General features: G+C 35.2%; 3 protein-coding genes across 4 annotated transcripts; 1 reads left to right on the top strand and 2 right to left on the bottom strand.

Annotated features, from left to right (window-relative positions):
• Positions 1–5208: 5208 nt before the first annotated feature.
• On the top strand, positions 5209–8315 carry LOC118043525 (cation/H(+) antiporter 4). The gene is made up of 2 exons (XM_035051538.1): positions 5209–6192; positions 6417–8315. Exons 1-2 carry the CDS (start codon positions 5209–5211, stop codon positions 7548–7550), a joined length of 2118 nt encoding a protein of 705 aa, XP_034907429.1. The 3' UTR covers positions 7551–8315.
• Positions 8316–9656: 1341 nt separating this feature from the next.
• Positions 9657–15329, bottom strand: LOC118043456 (uncharacterized). 2 transcript variants are annotated; one of them, XM_073410398.1, is made up of 5 exons: positions 15154–15329; positions 14649–14805; positions 13171–14349; positions 11211–11285; positions 9657–10088 (listed from the first exon to the last, which is right to left on the bottom strand). In XM_073410398.1, the coding sequence occupies exons 3-5, from the start codon at positions 14086–14088 to the stop codon at positions 9972–9974; spliced, it is 1110 nt and encodes a 369-aa protein (XP_073266499.1). In that variant the 5' UTR covers positions 14089–14349; positions 14649–14805; positions 15154–15329; the 3' UTR covers positions 9657–9971. The 2 variants fall into 2 exon arrangements, with proteins under 2 accessions (XP_073266499.1, XP_034907325.1); XM_035051434.2 differs by lacking the exon at positions 14649–14805.
• Positions 15330–18537: 3208 nt separating this feature from the next.
• On the bottom strand, positions 18538–19785 carry LOC118043458 (protein DOG1-like 4). The gene is made up of 2 exons (XM_035051437.2): positions 19123–19785; positions 18538–19041 (listed from the first exon to the last, which is right to left on the bottom strand). The coding sequence occupies exons 1-2, from the start codon at positions 19699–19701 to the stop codon at positions 18781–18783; spliced, it is 840 nt and encodes a 279-aa protein (XP_034907328.1). The 5' UTR covers positions 19702–19785; the 3' UTR covers positions 18538–18780.
• Between the last annotated feature and the right edge of the window lie 461 nt (positions 19786–20246).

Below are 20246 nucleotides of genomic sequence, written 5' to 3'. Positions count from 1 at the left end.
GAACACGAAGAACGCTTAGAAACTTTCTAAAGAATGGTTGGGGGATCAAAATATACAAGGCTGGAAAAATTGGCAGTCCAATATGGATTGGTGAAGGCCCCTTGAATTAGAAAATTAAATTTGAAAATGAAAATCCAAAATTGAATGTTTAAGAAAAATTGAATTACTCCCAACAGAAATGTGACAAAATAATTTGTGATTGTTGTGCAAACAAAGTGGTGGCCATCAATCGTTTTTGAAAATGCTAAATTTATATCCAATATACATTGGAAAATGCATCATGACCACGCATTTAATTATGCAATGGCATATGCATCGTGATCATGTATTTAATCATACATTCACTTATAAATTGACATATGCATTGAAGGTTGTGACCACCTAAGATCTACTACACCGTACAAAGAGAATGAATGGAGAATGAAGAGAAAGCTCATCTAGAATCACATTATCAAAGATAACTAAAATCTATAAAGAATGAAGTTGCTCTAATCACTAATACTTTAAAAAAAGTCTTTGTCAAGATCTTTGTGTGAAAGCTTGCTAAGGGCAAGAAGTTTTAAAACTAGGTGACCTAGGAAGCTCTAGTGATGTTTAAAATGTTAACCGATATTGATTGTCTCAAAATGTTTTTATCTGTGTTTTTGTTAGCCTTTTGTTGCTTCCTGATTGACAATTAAGGTTCAAGATGTCAATTAAGCTTTATCTTTATTGTTGAACCAATTTTTTTAAAATAATAAGATCATGCATTTTCAAAAATTATCCCTTTATTTTTATTGTATATTTACACCAAACACTTTCTTCTTTTAAGAATCCTAAAAGTTGATCATTCACAACATTTCATATACCTTGCACCGAGAATGAATGGTCAGACTTTAATAAATATGTAGTACTTGTAGAAGAAGAAGAAGAATGTGGTGAAAACAATATTAGAAAATTCTTGAAATTAATATAGTATGAACAAGCCTGAAAACCCACTACAAAAGAGTTTGAGACCATAAGCATAGGTAATGAGTAGGTTAAGAGAGAATTGAAAATGAAAACTTTAATCAACCTGCTACAAGAATATACAAATGTTTTTTTTTCTAAATTTATAAAGATATACCTGGTTTGAATCCAAATATTATAGTATATTTGGTATCACTTATAAAAAGATGCAAGTCAGTCAAACAAAAATTAAAAAGAATCCACTCAGAAGTCCTTATCAAAGACAAGACAAAAATTGAGAAATAGTGGAACACTAGATTTTTAAAAGTAGTTAAATATTATTTTTAATAAGAATGTTCTAACGTGAAATACTAATTTTATTAAAATAAATTATAATTAAATAAATAAAAAATTCATGTAAACAAACCATTGGTTTATAGGTTTAGCATGCCCAAAAACCCTGTGATCATATTAACAAATAGCTAAAAACAATTATTGTGTAAACCAACTATTATTATTGTAATAATTTAAGTTACTTATATTTAAATAACATTACAAAGGATTTTTAATTGTTAAAATTATAAGTATTTTTATGCACATAGTGCTGCTGCTGGTGGTAATAATAATAATAATAATAATAATATATTGTTGTTGCTGTTGTTAAAATATAATATTTGAATTAAAATTAATTTTATTGTTGTTGTTGTTGTATTAAGAATAAACTATAAAAAATCATATAATTTTAAATGTCATTCATGAAATTTAGTTGATATATTTAATTTTTAAAATTTTTTAATTATGAAGCTGGTTTAATTCTATTGTAAACAAGTATTTATTTTTAATCATATTAATTGCTTAGATGAAGTTACTATAAAATATAATTACTTAAAGTTATGATAGAAAAGTACCCTTCCGTTCTGTTCAATTTGATTTCTAACTCTGACTTATTATAATCTTCAGAATATTCCTAGCCTAAGATCAGAATGATATTTTTCTTAAATAAGTCTTTGAATTATTAATGAAGTTAACAGCTTTAAAAATGGACCAGAAATAAGTCTCCATACTTTATTAGGGGGGGGGAAAACCCGCAGCACAGTACCATTTAACCCGCGGTTCACTCAGAGAATTTTATTCATCTCCTGGTCAATCGCCAACTTTAAGCAGTCAATCACACGTGACTTGTTTAAAAGTTGCATTGAAGTTTCTCTGACGTCTACGACTGCAGACTCGGGGTGAGAAATTTCTCTGATGACCCTTCGATTCGGTGGTCGTCGTCCTCTGATGACCTTTCGATTTGGTGGTGGTCGTCCTCTGATGACCTTTCGATTTGGTGGTGGTCGTCCTATGCCTATAAAAGACTCCGATGGAGACCAAAAACCCTAGTCGATTAAATCTCTTGCTAAAAATTGCTCCTGAAATGGCCTCAAGATCAGAGATATTAGTCTTCTCAAAGGAACTCACCAAGACCGATGTGAGGAAGAGAATGTCAATCCCAACTAAAAAGCTCCCCCATCTCCCTCAATTCCAAGCTGGTGCATGCCATGCAGTGGTTCTGGAGGTTGAGGACGAGAGAGGGCAGGTGTGGAACATGCGGTGCAGCATTCGCAAGCAGAAATACCTGAAGCCAGTTATTTCTAGCAGCTGGGTAGCATTTGCTCGGAGCAAGAATCTTGGCATTGGTGACAAGATCTTCTTTTACAGGGAGCTCAATGATGAGGACGGACCTTCGGGAGTCAAGTATAAGATCAAAGTGCAGAAAGCAACGAAGGTGTTCGGAGCTATTGTGGGTTATGGATCTCCGGTCCACGCAGCCATTTAAGCACCTAGCTAGCCAGGAGGGATTCTCTTGTCATGAACTTTATCATCCCGGTGAATGTGAAAATATATATATATATATATATATATATAAGATCAAAGTGCAGAAAGCAACGAAGGTGTTCGGAGCTATTGTGGGTTATGGATCTCCGGTCCATGCAGCCATTTAAGCACCTAGCTAGCCAGGAGGGATTCTCTTGTCATGAACTTTATCATCCCGGTGAATGTGAAAATATTATCTATATATATACCGATGACGTTCTTGTTATTTATTCTTACTACAGTCGCTTTCATGGTTTCACCTTATCATCCCGGTGAATGTGAAAATATTTGGCTATCGTCGCCAAATATTTGTTGCACCATGGAGCTTTATTGATTTATCTTTCTATATATATATATATATGTTCTCATCTGTTTATGAAGCTTCCTTGAACCTGGAGATCTGGTCATCGGTGAGCTAATCAGCCATTTTTTTTTTTAATATGCTAAAGTGGATTCATAATATAATAAAAGCCTACAATGCTAGAAATTTTCTATCTTATCTTTTTCTTTGCTTTTTATCAGCACAAATCAGAAGTAAAACAGACTTTTTCGGTTAAACTGTTTATTTCAATTGTTAATGTCGTCTTTTTTATTTTTTATGAAGTGGCTCTCTCTTTTCTCCATATCTTTCTCATTGTTTCTAATTATATAATTTCTTTTTGTGTAAGAAGAGAAGCACAAACCTAAGTAAAGTGGATTTTTAATTTCCTTTTGTTGTTTTCTGATTGACAATTAAAATTCAAGATATCAATTAGGTTTTATTTTTATTGTTGAACTAATTTTTTCTGAATAATAAGATCATGTATTTTTAAAAATTATCCTTTTATTTTTATTGTATATTTACACCGAACACTTTTTTTTTTTTAAATCTTAAAAGTGGATCCTTCACAACATTGTATACACCTCGCACCGAGAATAAATGATCCGCTTTACTTAGGTTTGTGCTTCTCTTCTTACACAAAAAGAAATTATATAATCAGAAACAATGAGAAAGATATAGAGAAAAGAGAGAGCCAATTTTATCAATAATAAATAAATAAATTGAAAGCAAAACATGAATCAAAATAAAAATAAGAAGAAAATTGAAAAGCACCTACAGTGTACCTCTAGATCAATTGTTTGGCTGATCTACAAATATAAAAGATGAAATAAAAATTGTGATGTTACATGAAAATTTTAGAAAAGTAAGACATTAGTAAAAAATGTGATAAATAGAAAGACATGAGCCACTTCATAAAAAATAAAAAAGACGACATTAACAATTGAAATAAACAGTTTAACCGAAAAGGTCTGTTTAACTTCTGATTTGTGCTGATAAAAAGCAAAGAAAAAGGTAAGAAAATTTCTAGCATTGTAGTTAACTGCACTATCATGTTGTTGTATTACTCTTGCAACCTCTCTGTATCAACATGAATTTTAAATATTATATTCTATTTATTCATTATTAGAATCTCTTTCTAAATTTAAGTTTTGAACCAATATAATCATCCAAGGTTTATGTATATATTCATTTCCATTCATAATTTCTGCTTAAATATAATTCTCACCATTACAAATTTTATTTTCATTTGTCTTTGGACGAATCATACACACGAGGAGGAAACATCATGAGTTCTATTTATTTTCCCGAAATTTTTATCAATTTAAATAAGAAAACCTGACATACGTAAGCCTAGATGAAAGAATATTCCAATATTTAGAAACTAAATTAGAGTAATTAATTAGACTTGTAATAATAAATTGGGAAATATTCATAAAATACAAGGATAATTTGAGTCAAGGAGCTCCAAACTTCGATTTAAGCTGTGAAAATGCCTCGTAATTGAAAGTCTAAAAGGAAGAATCTCTTATATGGCATGTCTAAAAATGAAACTATGGTGATGAGCTGTGGCTCGACTGGCATTAATGCTTCCTCTCCTCAAATCAAGTTCCAACCGCTCTTTTGTTAAAGAAGAAGAAGAAGGAGACAAAGCTACCTTCTATATTTAAATTGATTAAAAAAATGCTTCTTGAAAGAAAAGAAATCAACAGAGTTCATCGATGGAAACCCCAAAAATCCTCCTGAACGTAAGTGGTAACTGTCAAATTGTTCCTGCTTACTCCAATGGAATATGGAATGTAGCCCATGGAGAAACTATTCTCCAGCATTCATTGGTTCGTTTCCATGTTCAATTACTTGCCATGTTTCTCCTCTCCAGCTCCTTTCACCTTGTGCTCCGTCGGTTCCATTTATCCCGTTTTACCTCAGAAATCCTGGTAATCATTAACACGATCGATGTATATATTATCAACAGAATATCTTGAATTTGTTTTCTTTTATTATGCTTGTTGATTCTGACAGCAAGGAGGAGAGCAGCAGACTAATGAGGTGTGTTTTTTGGTTCAATCGTCTACCAGACAGGTATAGTATTGGGACCAGCGATAATGGGAAAATACTTTAACAATGCATCAAGCAAATTATTCCCACCCTACGAGGAGATCATTATTTCATTATCAAAGTTTGGATACGTGCTGTTCGCGTTCCTTGCTGGTGTAAGAACGGACCCAACCTTGATTGGGAAAACAGGAAGAACAGCCCTCATTTTGGGGTCTCTGTCGTCCGTCACTGCTTTCATAATCTTAGAGTCTACCGGGTTCCTATTTCCTAAGGGATTGAAGACTGGTGGAGCGAAAAACGCAAAGGCGATGTTTGCAAGAATATATATGGCTTGTATGATCCAGACCCAATTTGTTGGAGTCAGTTTCATTTTAATGCAGCTGAAGATGATAAACTCACAGCTTGGACACATTGCTCTGGCATCGTCTCTGGTCAATGAACTGTTAAGGCTGGCATTTGGATTGATGTCCGGCTTCCTTTATACCTTTAATGTTTCCGAACGGGCTGGAGTTCAGACCATTATTTTTTCCCTTATATTCCTCGTGTTAATTCTAACCCTAATGAAGCGACTCATGCTCGTAGTTGTAAGAATAACACCAGAAGGTCAGCCTGTGAAGGAGATCTATGCAACTGTTACGGTGGCAACGGTATTTTTAATTTCGACATGGGGTGACAGCATAGGGCTAAATTACCTGGTCGGCCCTTTGATACTCGGCTTGGTGCTGCCGGCAAGGTCTCCGTTAGCTGAAATCCTGATAGCAAAGTTCGATACAATTGTTTCCGGGTTTCTTCTACCGCTCATGGCAATGCTTTATGCATCGAAAGTGGATCTGTGGCAAATCATGAAAGAGTTTGAGAGTCTTCTCATTTTTAAAATTTCGTTGATTGGATTCACAATGAAGGTGGCAGCAACTTTTTTCCTGGCGAAGTTTTGCAAGATACCTACAAGACATGCTGTTGCCCTCGCTTTGATTTTGAACGCCAAAGGGATCAATGAACTAGGAACGTTAGGCAGCTACAGCACTTTTCGGGTATAAGATGATTCTTTTTCACTAATCATCACTTTCTATTAATTTGTGTCTAAATATTCTTCCGCATTCTGCTGGTGAAAGGATCAACACCTAATTGCTTGTGCATTCCTTGCCATGAAAGAGATCTTTAATATATGTGTGTGCGTGAACATGGAATTGTTGTTTCTCTCATTAAACAAGACCACTAACTCTCTCTCTCTCTTTCCCTCCCTCCCTCCTTTAAGGATATTCACTCAACCAGTGGGATTTTCTTGATATTTTTGCTCCAAGCGCTTCAGCCACTAGTCAAAATGCTCTACCATCCTGCAGAGCATTACCTGAGCTACAAGAAAATGAGTGTTGAACATGCTTCAGGAGATGCAGAGTTCAAGATACTGACCTGTGCATATAGACAGGAAGATGCCGTTGCAGCAATCAAGCTACTAGAATATTCAAATCCTACACAAGAAAGTCCTTTGTCCGTTCATGGACTCTGCCTAGAGGAACTTGTTAGCAGCTTTACACCTCTTTTAATAAACCATCAATTAGGCCAGAAGAACTCTTCTTCCAAAGGATCTCGCTCGCAACCCATCGTTGATATCTTCAGGTACTTGAAGTCAGAACACAAGAAGTCAGTTCAAGTGCAAGTATTCACTGCAATATCACCGCTTAAACAGATGCACGAGGACATTTGTTGGCTCTCATTCAACAAGTCCTGTTCCCTGATAGTGCTCCCATTTCATAAGAAATGGAACAGCAAAGGAAAAATGGTTTCAAACAACAATGATTTGAGGAATTTGAACATTAAAGTATTGGAATTGGCCCCTTGTTCTGTAGGAATTCTTATCGATCGCACTAGAACACATGGCTTATCTTCTATTTTTAACACATCAGCGACATATAGAGTGGCAACAATATTTGTTGGAGGCCCGGATGACAGGGAGGCATTGGCGTATGCCTTAAGGATGGCAAGAAGCCCCGAAGTCCATCTAACAGTCGTGCGTTTCATCGGGCACGATGATCACGCCCATCAAAGGTGGCAGTTTATGATAGATGAAGACCTTATGAGAAGGCTGAGATCTGAAATGTCAGGGGGTACTAATATAAATTACATTGAGAAGAAGGTGAGAGATGGATCTGATACATCTTCCACAATTAAATCAATGGTTGGAGATCTTGATCTTATAATGGTAGGACGCAGCAGCCATGGAACTGATTCTGAAGCTTTATCGGGCCTATCAGAATGGACTGATTTGCCAGAGCTTGGGCCTATAGGGGACCTGCTAGCTTCGGAAGATACCACATGTCCAGTTTCAGTGTTGGTGGTTCAACAACAAATAAGAAAAGAGAGTCCTAAGATTGCTTGGAAATTCTGGTAGGCAAGTTCCGTGCTTGCACCATGAGGTAAGTAACAGGAAACTGCATAAACCTGAGCACTCCCTCCTCTTTACGCCAATAAAAATGAAAGCATGCTCGTTACAGACGCATACGCATACTTCTTTTTTATTTATAGTCTAACTCAAGGAAAAGTTATTGCCTCCTTGCTACCTATTTCCCTGCTGTTCATTTTGAATGATTTAATCTCATGGATCAATTTGGTGAGAGGTGGTGGAATGGAGAGTGTTAAGGGAACTATATTAATAAAATCTCCAACCCCTGAAAATTCTACCAAAGAAATATAACATAGCCAGTACTTGGGGAGGAATATTCACAAAGCTGATAGATAGCTCTTTTAAAACAGTTCTATTGCTGTGCAGGCTGTCCAGTTAAGGCTCCATCAGACAAGGTCGCTGCAAGAAGCTGTTGAAGATCTTAAATGCACCAATATTCTCTAAAAAAGAAAGCAATTTTTCAGTTTAAAGTATAGCTGCAGACAACGGGCTGGTATAGCAGTAAGTGAGCTCCTAATATAGCAATCATCCATGAGATTGAGAGTTTGAATTATCTCTCCTATTGCAGCCAGGAGTTGATGGCGTATCTACATCCTCATGCGTCATCATAGCATCCTTGAAAAGATCTTAAGTTTCGAGCTCCAACATAGATGTCTGTATCAGAGTTCCAGGATGATGGCCAAAAAGAAAGTTTACAGCATGGCTAGTGAAAATTTTGAGAACAGTTTCTTAAAACAAAAACCAAAAGACAGTGGACAATCGAGTGTCTGACATTACTTTTATAGTTTTATTGTTTGTTATGTATGAGAATGATTGTAAAACCACCCTAACTGAACAATGAAAGATTCATGTCTTTGAACAAGTGTGCTTTGGTTTCAAATTTATCAGAAATATTGTCTTTAACATTTTCATCTTATCAAATCACAGATTAAATGATCTTAATTTGACCCATATCGTCTCACAGTGATGATAGGACGGAATGGCCCAAATATCCCTTCCTGCATCATCTGTGAGTCTCCAAGAACATGGTTGGAGAAATCTTTCTCAATAGAAGGACAAGTCATGCAATCATGTTTTGTCTTGTATGTTGGGTTTCTCAACAGATATGAATACTGCGGAAACAGTCATTTTAATGCTTTTTAAAAAAGTTATTTTGATTTTATTAGAAAATATAAGTTTATTTGGGTTTGTAAGAATATTACTTAATATAAGTTTTTTTATTTTTTTGGAGCTCTATGAACTCTTCAAAGATTATTGTCTAATTGATCGGCCTCTGATAATAATATATATGAATTATCAAATAAAAAATTTATTAAACTTTTCAGAAGAAAGAAATTGCTATGATTTGAGGGGTAGTTTTTTTTTTTCTTTACCAATATAAATTTATAGGTGTGTTGTTAACAATGCTGAGAAAAGTAGAGGGCAAGATATTCTATATTTATAGAAAAACCTAATTAATGTAAAAACATCACTCTCTAATGGCTTTAAAACCTAATTAACTAACTAACTTATTTCCAGAATAACCATTTCAATTTAATTTTTCAAACTGCATAAACCCGTGTAGCCAGAGCATTTCAAAATATGAAATCTACTAGTGTCGAGCATGGGTAGAATATGTTGTCTTGCTTCTGCTCAAGTAATGAAGTCTTATCAGCAACAGTTCCCTCTACAACTCTTATAGCAGATGTGTAAAGGTATTCCTCAAATAATTTTCAGAGCCGTGGAGATGTAGCCGGAGAAATTTCTAATGGTTTTAATACCACAGCATTTCCAGCTGCCATAGCTCCGATGAACGGATCAATCGACAATATTGCCAGACAGAAGGCCTATGATTCAGCCAAGGACTTTTCATGTTAGGCTGTTTGTAGGTAGGTCAATTGTGGTACAGACCCAAATTCTGGCAAAACACTACACAGTTCTATTTTCATCCACCATGTTCTGTTTCATAAGGTACAGATTGTGACAATCAAATGGGGAACTAGAGGTCTCCTCCATATAAATTCCGGGCACAAAGAGTCCGAGTTCTCACTTTTTGCTCCAACTCATGCTACCAGATACAGAGTTTGCAAACCCATTTGGGCGATGAAAATACCATCCCTGAAAGCCTCTGGTTGAGGAAGCTGAATCTCGGATTGTAAAGTTCTCTCAGAACAAGTTTAACAACAAATCAGCCAATGAAAACGATCAGATAAAAATCATGTTTCTCTAATATGGCAGCTCGTGCTAACAACATTCTATGGCAAGTATTGGTCTTGTCTATTCACATGAATTACAGAACACATGATCTACAAGGTCTTGAATGGCATCATAATGAAGTTCTTAAAGGCCGCTGCTGCTCAAATTTTTCCATTTGGTGACCAAAACACAACCTGGAAGAGAAGTTTCCATGCATTTATGATCTCCAAGAAACTATGTCGTATGAGCATCATGTGTCCGTGATGCCCATATGCCAAACACAAGAAACCAGAAGACAAATAAGATTGCCCAGTAGCGAGCAGGTCCATATTTGATTCTGGTCAGCACAATCTGCAAGTTGTAAGGGCATAAACATCAGTCCAGATCATTTACGTATCAGAATCTTGCACAATTTTATTTTTTTTCCTGTAAGAGTAACCAAGAAAAATAAGAAATGGATAGAACCAAGATTTTACAAAGAGAATTAGAGCACAAGCATATTAGGTAAGCGTTTGTTCTCAAATATTTACACTCAAGCCATACAATGCAAATCACATGTTAGTCCTCGAATCAATAATATAACCACCATCTTCACCATTATAAACCCCTTTCACACCGAGCATTTTTGCAGCCTTGACATTCAATTACTGCCAAAAGCACGCTACAAGACCTAATTTCTTAAAATGGTTTGCTATTGCTCAAAAACGAAAGCCTAAGTCCTTGCTGCTACAGAACTCCAAAGAATCTAAATTTCAAGCTAATGTTTCGTCCTAAACCATCACAAAGAAGGAAGAACAAAATTACAGCCTCGCAATGGGCATAAAGCTGCTGGAATTCTCAATATTTATTATTGAACATAAACTGACAATTTGTATATCTTTCTGTTAGACAATTAGCATTTCCATGCCTCTCTGGATTTGGAATTCTAAATATGCCCTTCAGTGCTTTGACTCTAAAATACACAGCAAAAGCCACAAGTTATGACTTATGACCATTAAAAAACGTACCATTAACAAGAAACCATGACCAGATTTTACTTTTCAGAACGAATGGAAATTACCCAAAATTATAAAAACACAGGAGCAGCAACTACTTGACCCGAATGAAGATATATTAGGACCATGTAAGACTATGATGCTCCAACAAAGCTCTATATCAAATGACCAACCTAGACTGCAACTTTGAAATTCAGAAATCTGAATTTACTTTCCTTGAATCATTTCTGTCTGCACCACTTTATCAAACAATTTCAGGTTTCATTCAGCCATGTGTATCAACACACTCTCTCAAAGCTGTTATATTGAACAGAAGACCGCCATTCTATAATCCCAGGTTTCTGTGAAACCTGAGGATCATGATTCTTACCATCTGCCAAGGTACTTGGTTCATAAGACCACTAAGAATATGCATTCATAGATCAAGTGCAGTTATGCCATAATCCATAGTCAGAAAGAATAAAAATAAGTTACTTACAAAGCGAAAGAAGACCACCACTGTTAGAGCACAAACACCTCCAAGGAGAATATGAAGACCACTTTTGGCAGTTTTCTGAACACAGGAGCTGAATAAGTTGCATAAAACACATAATACAACTAACAAAAGTCATTACAATTCTCTTGCAACCAAAACAAACATCAAATAACTTGCAGGGGCACATACAAAGAATCTAGAGCAACAAACCAATTAGACAATAAAATAGCTCCAAAAATGCCAAGAGAGAAGAATCATCACTAGATGTAACTATTGTTTCTTCTCATGTAAATGAGAGTAAGAATAGAAGAATTTTTATAATTTAACAGTTTAGCAAAGGAGCGAGGATGAATTTGAACTGACTGCCCCCCTTTCAAACGAGAGTTGTGCTACCAATTTGGTAATCTGTTAGCCATTGGAATTTCATATGGTGAACGTTGATGACAACAATGTTTCACTGCATACATCCTTATCAAAAAACTTCCTATAGCAACCTCAAGTAATTGTGATTCATTCATTGGCACGACAAGAAAGAGAAAAACAAGAAATAAGAATATCCAAATCTCTTATATTAAATGTTATCAAAGTTCCCTCTGTGATGCAATTTCATCTATTTAATAGAGCGCACTTTCCCCCAAAGTGCTACATCAGAATTTTATCAATTTTATCTCAACACCAACACTTGAGAATTTAGAGAGAGAGAAATGCATAAAAGGCCCGGGCATGATTTTCTAGGTTTCCTTTTCATAGCATCAAAGATAATGCACAGAGCTATAATCAACAGACACAAAGAGTCAGTTGTCTAAAGAAGCCGATCATTCCAACTACCAACATCCATGCCAAGTAGACAACAGCAGATACTAATTTGGAAAGACTCAACAACCTTGAATAGGAAACACAGAGCATCAAAGCAAAAGTAGCCGGACAATGAAGCATTCAAGGATTCACCAATTCTCCATCCCATTTACCAATAACAACAATGTTTTTTCTATTCATCCATCCATAAGAAGCCAAATCCTCTAACCATTGGCAGTCCTAAAGGAAGATGCTATACTCTGGGGAAGCTCATGGGCAACAGATGTCCTTCCAAGGACAGTCTGTCGCCAAAAGTACTCAAATCTCAGCATTAGTAGTATGCTCCAAAAGCCTATACTGCAACTTCTCCGTGCCACCCTTCCATCTGACCCCAACCCATTAAAACAGTGTAGAAGGCTCACTATTAATCCAGTTCCCTTATTTCCCTTGATGTCACCCCCCTGGACCCCTTCTTCAATTAAAGCTAGCTCACAAACCCAGCAACCACCTATGATTACTTTGATAAATCTCAAATTCTAGGGAATGTCACCATCAACACTTATTGTGTGTCATTGAACCAGATCACAGACATTATGCCAGATAGGCAATGCAGTTGAGAACATAACCAACCTTCCAACTTAAGAATCTATATAGGCATAATTTCCGAATGCATTGTCTATTACTTGTAATTTCTATCTCCTTTGTAATATCTGAAGGTCTTAATAAAGTTTCTAAGTTAACTTTGAAAACAACGCACCCATACGAGGTTGTTGGATGAATCCTAGAATGTTCCATTGTCTAGCTACTTTTGCTTTGATGCTTTGTGTTTCCTATTCAAGGTCTTAGCTAATAGTGACCAACTAATGGAAACAAAGCTTTATATATGCACAGCCAAACAACATGCAGCAATACAAGAAAACATGTTCCTTTGGTTTATTCAAAAATTAATGAATTTCACACTGATGTCCTTGTTACTTTTACCAGTTGCCATGTTGGTACTGGATTGGCATAGGCACTTGTGAAATTTTCTTGTTCATAGAAACAGTGGCACGTAAGACAACCCAGTAACAAAATACATTGAACTAAAATACCAACATTGAAAAATAGAAAAACAATTCTATGTATACATGAGTCTTAGTTTACCCCAATTAAGCTGAGCTCAGCATACCTTTCCAACACGGGGAGCAATAAGCCATGCTAGAGTAACAGTGAGAAGCCCTGTAGCAAGTAAAATACCAGTAGCTTCCACAGCCCATTTAGTTGCAGGATTCTCAGCAGGGACATCTTCCATGACAGTATTCAGAGGTTGTTCAGAAACAACCTGTGAAACTGCAGTAGAATTATTATTATTATTATTATAATTATTGTTGTGATTATTGTGTGGACTAAACCACAATGAAATTTCACTTAGCCGTTGCCTTCTAACAGCAGCAACAGCATCAGGATCTACACCTGCACTAGTATGCACCTGAGCAGGATTAGGATCTCCAGTGGCAGTCCTTTCCCTCAATGCTTCGTAATCCTTCAAAGCAACCATAACCTTTTTAAAGTCCAAAGTTCTGATATTAATTGCAACATGTCCACAGATTTCACAAACAGTGGATCCATGATTGACGAACCACTTGAGTGCACATGCATAGTGTACTAAGGCAAGATCATTTTTGCATGAGCAGCCAAGTTCAATTAACAAGTCTTGCTGGCAACATAAACCCGCTTCTAAATCTGTATCCGTATTACAAATGAAAACCTCCCCTCCAGGACCGATGAACTCAACCAGCCCTGATTCTCTTCCAGTATTTTTGCTATGAAACTGACCAGCTTCAGCGTCCAAGGGGACTTCTCTGCTTTCAGGGTTTACTGCTCCATTACTTTTACGTGCTTCTTGCAATGGAGGAACAATGCCCAAAAATCCCAAAGCAACATCTCCCCTTTTGTCAGATTCAGCACATTGGCACACACGGCATGTTGGCATACCTGCATCTAGACTGCAACGTGAGTCAGTCCCTGAATCTTCACTCTTCCCAGGTGAGTGACCATTATTCATGATTCCACCACTGATTGGTTGTGATAAATTTTCCTTACCCATTACACTAGCTTGAGGCTTGCATTTAAAACAACTTCATAGTTTGGACTCCTGCAACTTTTTATATTAATTTCCTTTACTCAAGCCCATAGCCAACTTCTCCATTGCAAATTTCTATTGAAGACAGCGCAGACTTTCAGCACTATCTTAAGGCAATGGGCTGTGCTCTCAGATGAAACCCTTTCCACATGCAAAGGCATAGAGAATACCTTCCTTTCTCTTCGCCACTATGCTACCAATTCAACCACAGTGTATAACTGGAAACTGAAAAATAATTCTTATTAGAATCGAGGCATGATCAATTCTTCATGGCACAATCATTATGCATTGATGAGTGAAAACAACAGCGAAGCACAAACAACTAAGACAAGGCATTTGGCAGTATCCAGTTGAAGAACAGAACAAAAAATTACAAAAATACAAAGAGCATGATAGCAGTTTACGCATAACACAAGCAAAACGATGTTCTTTCACAGGCCAAGCAAGAAGAAAAAAAGACCTTTTCAACTCCCTAATGCATGTGAATGGGTGATGAAGCACAGTGAGACGATGCAAAATTTTACCATGAGCTTGTTTTGGGATGCTCAAAACTAGAATACTATAAACACAAGTAAACAAGAAACAATCTTCTCTCTTCTTGATTGTCACTCATGAGACCAATTCTTAACCTGCCACGAGCGTCAATAATGATACCAACGTAAAATCTCAGGCAACTCACACCTACAACAATCCAAGAAGCTGATGAATGATGGATTCATGCAAAATAAAAATCGTCAAACACATTGCTGACAGCGTTTATTGGCTTAGACAAAATAAAGAACTGAACTGGCGAGGATAAAAAAAAAACATTTCCAAATTGGAAAGATCAAAGTAGACAAGCTCAACTCAGAGATGGAAAAATAACCAAAAACCCACAAACTTAAGTATTTGACAACAATCCACAATTCTACATAGCCAAATCGAAAAATCCAAGCCTGTCCCAGATGAACTAAGTTAATGAAGTCATTACTCGAAACATCAACAAGTGCCCAAAAAGAAAGGAACTTGAAAGAAAGGGAAAAAAAGTACCTTTCTTGGTTTCGGCTTGAAGGGAAGTAAGAAGTAGTAAGGGAAGAATGGTATCAGGTGCAACTCCCATAGATCGATGGATCTTTGATCTACAATTTTCCAGGCACTGTGAGAGAAAGAGTTTGTTTTTTATCTCCAGTCTGTCTGGTTTGCTTTATGCTGGAGAGTTGGAGTGGATGTCACCACAGAATATGCTGTCCCCCACTTGTCAAAGTTGTCCTTGCCCTGTTTTCTCTTTTTAGTATAGTCCTTAGACCAAATCATTCTCTTAGTCCCTATTTCTAAAAGCAGTTATAAATTAGTCCTCCATATTTTAATTGGTTGCTAGTGTCTATGTCGTCGTCGCCGTCGCCGTCGCCGTCGTCGTCCTTGCCTGAAAAACTATAGTTGCATGGTAGTTAAGTTGTGTCATGTGCTTGTAAAGTGCGTCGATTTACTTCTCACATGATTCTTGGTTCTTTGGAGATAAAAAGGAAAACAACCGGTTAAAAACACCATCTCTGATATATAGTTTTTGTTGTTGTTGATTCTATATTTTATAAAGAATTTACATATGCAATTTACCAAACTCGATTTCTATCATTTCTTTTGTTTGTTTGTTTTTTCTTAAATTTTCTTTTTTATGAATAGATGATTCTAAATTTAAATTTCGTTACTTGAAATTTTCTCTTGTATTGTATATTCCTAAACTCAGTATATTGTTAATATTTTGAATCTTTTCTCTTAAGATATACAACAAGCTTTCAGTCTTTTCTCTGGTACTACAAAAAAATTCAAGGTGATCCAACACTTGGATACTAGAGATAAATTGAAAAAATAACATAAAAATGATAAAAATATTACATGAATAGTAGTTAGAAAGTGATAAATATAACATGCTGTTTTTCCTTGTCTTGGGGGTGAGCGAGTTGACTCAGTTTTGAGTTGGAGCTCTAGTGGGTAGACTTATTACCGGTTCTCACAAGAGGAATGAGTTTCTCCTCGTAAATAGGGTGAGCAGAATAACCGAGTAACTAAATTAAGAAATGAAAAAACTGCAAGTAATTTCAACTTTTTATGTCAATCACTTTCTCATTTTTATAGTCATTTTCTCCCCGTAAAAATCTTTTTTTTTTTTTTTATCATAGATCTGGTCTAATTAACCTTGTATTTTAATGGTGATTACATTATTGATGTGCTTGCATTGGCATCATCTAGGAAGAAAGCCGTCGATCGGAGCAAACTCCCACAGTTCCATTCGTTGTTGAAGGTAAAAAAGTAAGACAATGGATCCAATGGATCAGCCAAAAGCTGCATCAAAGATGTTGAAGAGGTGGTTGCAAGGAAAGGTTGCGTGACTGGTGCAAAGGAGAGGGTCGATACACTGGCGATTTGTGCCTGCTGTCTTAGCATGCTCAAGCTCTGTCTCACGGCTATGGCTGTCAGAAATGGCGTTCTGTGCACTTTAGCAATGATACAAAATAAAAAAGCACACACAATCTTCACTCAGATGTCTCCATAGTGAACTCAGCTAGTTTGATACAGATGGGTTGTCTTGTATTGTTGCCTTTTCGTAGGTGCACCAAACATATTGATGATGCTATTTTATGTTTTGACAGTTCTTGTCTTTAGTAAAACAGGGGTGAACAAGATGATGAGGAGGAGGACGACAATGACAAATGGTGATGAGGAAAACAGTTCAAATATCTCTTGCTTTTGGTTGTGATTATTATAGTGTGTTTGGGAGCGTAGTTATTATTGTTTTTTAAAATATTTTTTATTTAAAAAATATATTAATAATTTTTTTTATTTTTAAAAAATTATTTTTAATATTAGTATATTAGAATGATTTAAAAATATTAAAAACATATTAATTTAAAATTAAAAAATTAAATTTTTTAAAAATATTTTTGAAATACTTAAAATAAGTATTTAGTTTAAATGTTATGATTTTTGAATCTAAAATTATTAAAAAATTATATATTTATTAATATTAGTGTTTTAGAGAATTCATTTAGGTGTATGTAAATTGACGGGAATATTTATCATTAAAAAAATAAAAATAAAAAGTTATAACAAAATAGTAAACGAATTGAATTAGCATGGATTATTAACAAAATAGTTCTAGACCTTTTAAAAAAAAACATGACGTGAAGGCCATAAAAAGTCTAGTGCCCGTAACATAAAAAGAAGATAAGAAGCCAAAAATAGCTTAGGGAAATTATAAAAATTACTATGAAACCAGTAAGAAATCATTTAAAAGGATACATGGGTTTTGGTTATTAATAAAACTAAATTTATAAAAACATTATGGTATATTTGGTTACTATATCATAATAAAAGTGAAACAGAGATGGTGAAAATAGATAAAACATTTCATTATCCATCCTGTTTTAAATTCATATAAATTCATCTCAAAATTATTCAAAAACATATCTTTTTTCCATCTCTCTCTCTCACATACAATATATATATATATATATATATATGTGTGTGTGTGTGTGTGTGTGTGTGTGAAAAACTCTATCAAAAGACAGATTTGAAATTTCAATTACATATTTATATACTCAAAATCTCAAAGAAAAGGATTTGAGATTTAAGAAAATTAAAGAAGCTATCCCATTGTAATTGATACGGTCCAAGATCAGTTGGGCGTTTTGTATGGGAAAAAAAAAAATCATTTATTTTTAAGAAAAAAAACTTGAAAGGGCAAATAATTTGACAATATCATGTAAAATCATCTTGAAAATAATTAAAAATCATTAACATTGAAAATATACTCCAGCTATAGAAATTGTATAATTAAAGAAAATATTAATGATGTGTTAGTTTCCAATGTTTTCTCCCTTTTTCTATATATACACACTTGAAAGAGCTTCTGTCTGGAGAATTTGAAAACTTTAAGAGTAAATCAGAATACCGAAAGCACGTGCTATAAAATAATGAGGTGAATGGCTGCTGCTTCTTCTTCTTCTTTTTTATTTTTCGAATGCATAAAGTTAATTATTTTCATTTTGGATAAATTTTTATCTAAAAATAATAATTAAACTAAATTTAAAAAAAAATAAAACCAATTAAAACCAACTGATTTCAATTTAATTTTTTTAAACAAAAACCAGTTTAAACCAATTTGACTTGATTTTTTTTATTTGGTTCAATTTTTTTCTTATTTAACTTAATTTTTTTCAATCTAAGTTTAATTTGATTTTTTTATTTCAAACTTATAAAATTAAATTTATCTGTTTTTAAAAAAAAATTAAATTTCTTCAATTTAATTGATTTTTCAATATTTTTTCTCACTCATCAAAAGACCAATGGACAAAAATAAAATCCAAAGAGAATCACAAGTCGTTAGTGAAATTAATTCGATCTCACGAAACAACTTCAATTATAGCCAAAGCCAAGTTGGAGAAATTAACTCGCAGCATCATATATTAAACTAAAATGCCAGAGCTTGAGGACTCAAAGCACCTGATTGATAATACATAGTAAACATAGATTCAATCTGAAAATATAATTAAACATTACTGCGCATCTTGCTTATCCTGCCTCTAAAACCAAAATCAGTCTCCCCATTTCTTAATTATGTCAACATAACAGCAAATATGGGTGTAATTCATGGATGATTATCCACTAATAAATCGCATGTCAGTGGTGGACGCGGCGTGCCCAATCACCCTTCTTGCCCCAGTCATGAAGGCGCAAGTGCAACTCAGCCGCTGCTATCAAGAAATGAACGGCTTGGATTGGAGTCAAAATCTCGATAACACTTTTAATAGTTCTCAGCCGTAGATCATCAGCCATCTGCAGGATTTCCTGCAATCCATCCTTTTTAGGTGCCAGAGTTGACTCAACTCGCTCTTCCTCCACTTCATCACCCGTGTTCTCACTCCTCAATAACTCAGTCACCTGAACACGCCTTCCTGGGTGTCATGCATCGTGCAAGTTTAAAAAAGAACACAAAGAATTAATAATAAAGAAATAACTCACCTCATGTGCTAACTCCACCATAGACGAGTCTGCTACAGTTTCTTGATGCTTTGCAAGCTTCTCAGTCAGCTCGTTCTCTTCCCTGACAGTCTTCCTCTGCAACTGATCAACTCGGGTGAGTTGACTAGCTGAAAGGTCACCCAAGTCACCTGTCCCCAACCCACAAATCAACTCATGGAGTTGAGCCTCAAGCTGATGACCTGACTTTGAGTAGAGCAAGTGAAAAGCCACAGTGGGCCGCCACCCACCGATCCAAAGAAAAGCATGCTCGAGAGTACTAGTCCATGAAGGAGAGAGCATGGATAACACATCATCTTTGGCCCATCTTGACTTGGATCTATAATAATGTTCATAATGCTCAAGAACACGGTTGATAAGAGGCTGGAGGGTTGCCTGAGATGACTGGGGGGAGTTTTTTCTGTTGTGATCATAATCTTTACAGGTTGAGATGAGTTGTTCGAGGTAATTGTTTTGCTCTCCAAGCCAGCACTCGAAGAATTTGCGAAACGTTTCACGGGAAGGAGAGCCGTTTGTCGAGGTGGAGACAAGGAATGCAGCACTACTTGCCAGCTTGGACATGATTGTGCTCGATAGTTAGCCACCTAGTAGTGTGTGCAAGATAATGGAAGCAACTCCCAGGTCTGCATGCGCGCTTTATATAGATCGACGAAACTGACATGTTCAGGAACGCGTCCAAACCGTGTTCTTTTAAATTTTAAAAAATACTTTTTTTTTTTATGTTTTCAATCATTTGAAAAAGGTTAATATTAAAAATAATTTTAAAAAATAATAAAATATTATTTTAATATAATTCAACATAAAATTATTTTAGATCATAATCCAATCAAAGTTAGAAAAAACACCAACTTGACAACTGGAACACTAAGATAACCTCATGACTAAGACCACGAGTTTGGTGAATTAATCTGTTTAACTGGAGTTTTTTTTTAATTTTATCTTTTAATATTTTATTGATTAAAAATCCAGCTTTATAATTTGTTTTGGTTTACTTTGTATAAGATTATCTTGATCTCACGACCCAAGTCATGAGTCTAACAAGTCAACTTGAGTCATTTTTTTAGTTTTTTTTTTAAATCATTTTTATCTTTTAATATTTGTTTGAT

Source organism: Populus alba, chromosome 7 (assembly GCF_005239225.2).
Source record: "Populus alba chromosome 7, ASM523922v2, whole genome shotgun sequence".
Lineage (NCBI taxonomy): Eukaryota > Viridiplantae > Streptophyta > Magnoliopsida > Malpighiales > Salicaceae > Populus > Populus alba.
Note: the sequence above shows the minus strand (reverse complement) of the source record. Positions and strands in the feature narration are given on the sequence as shown.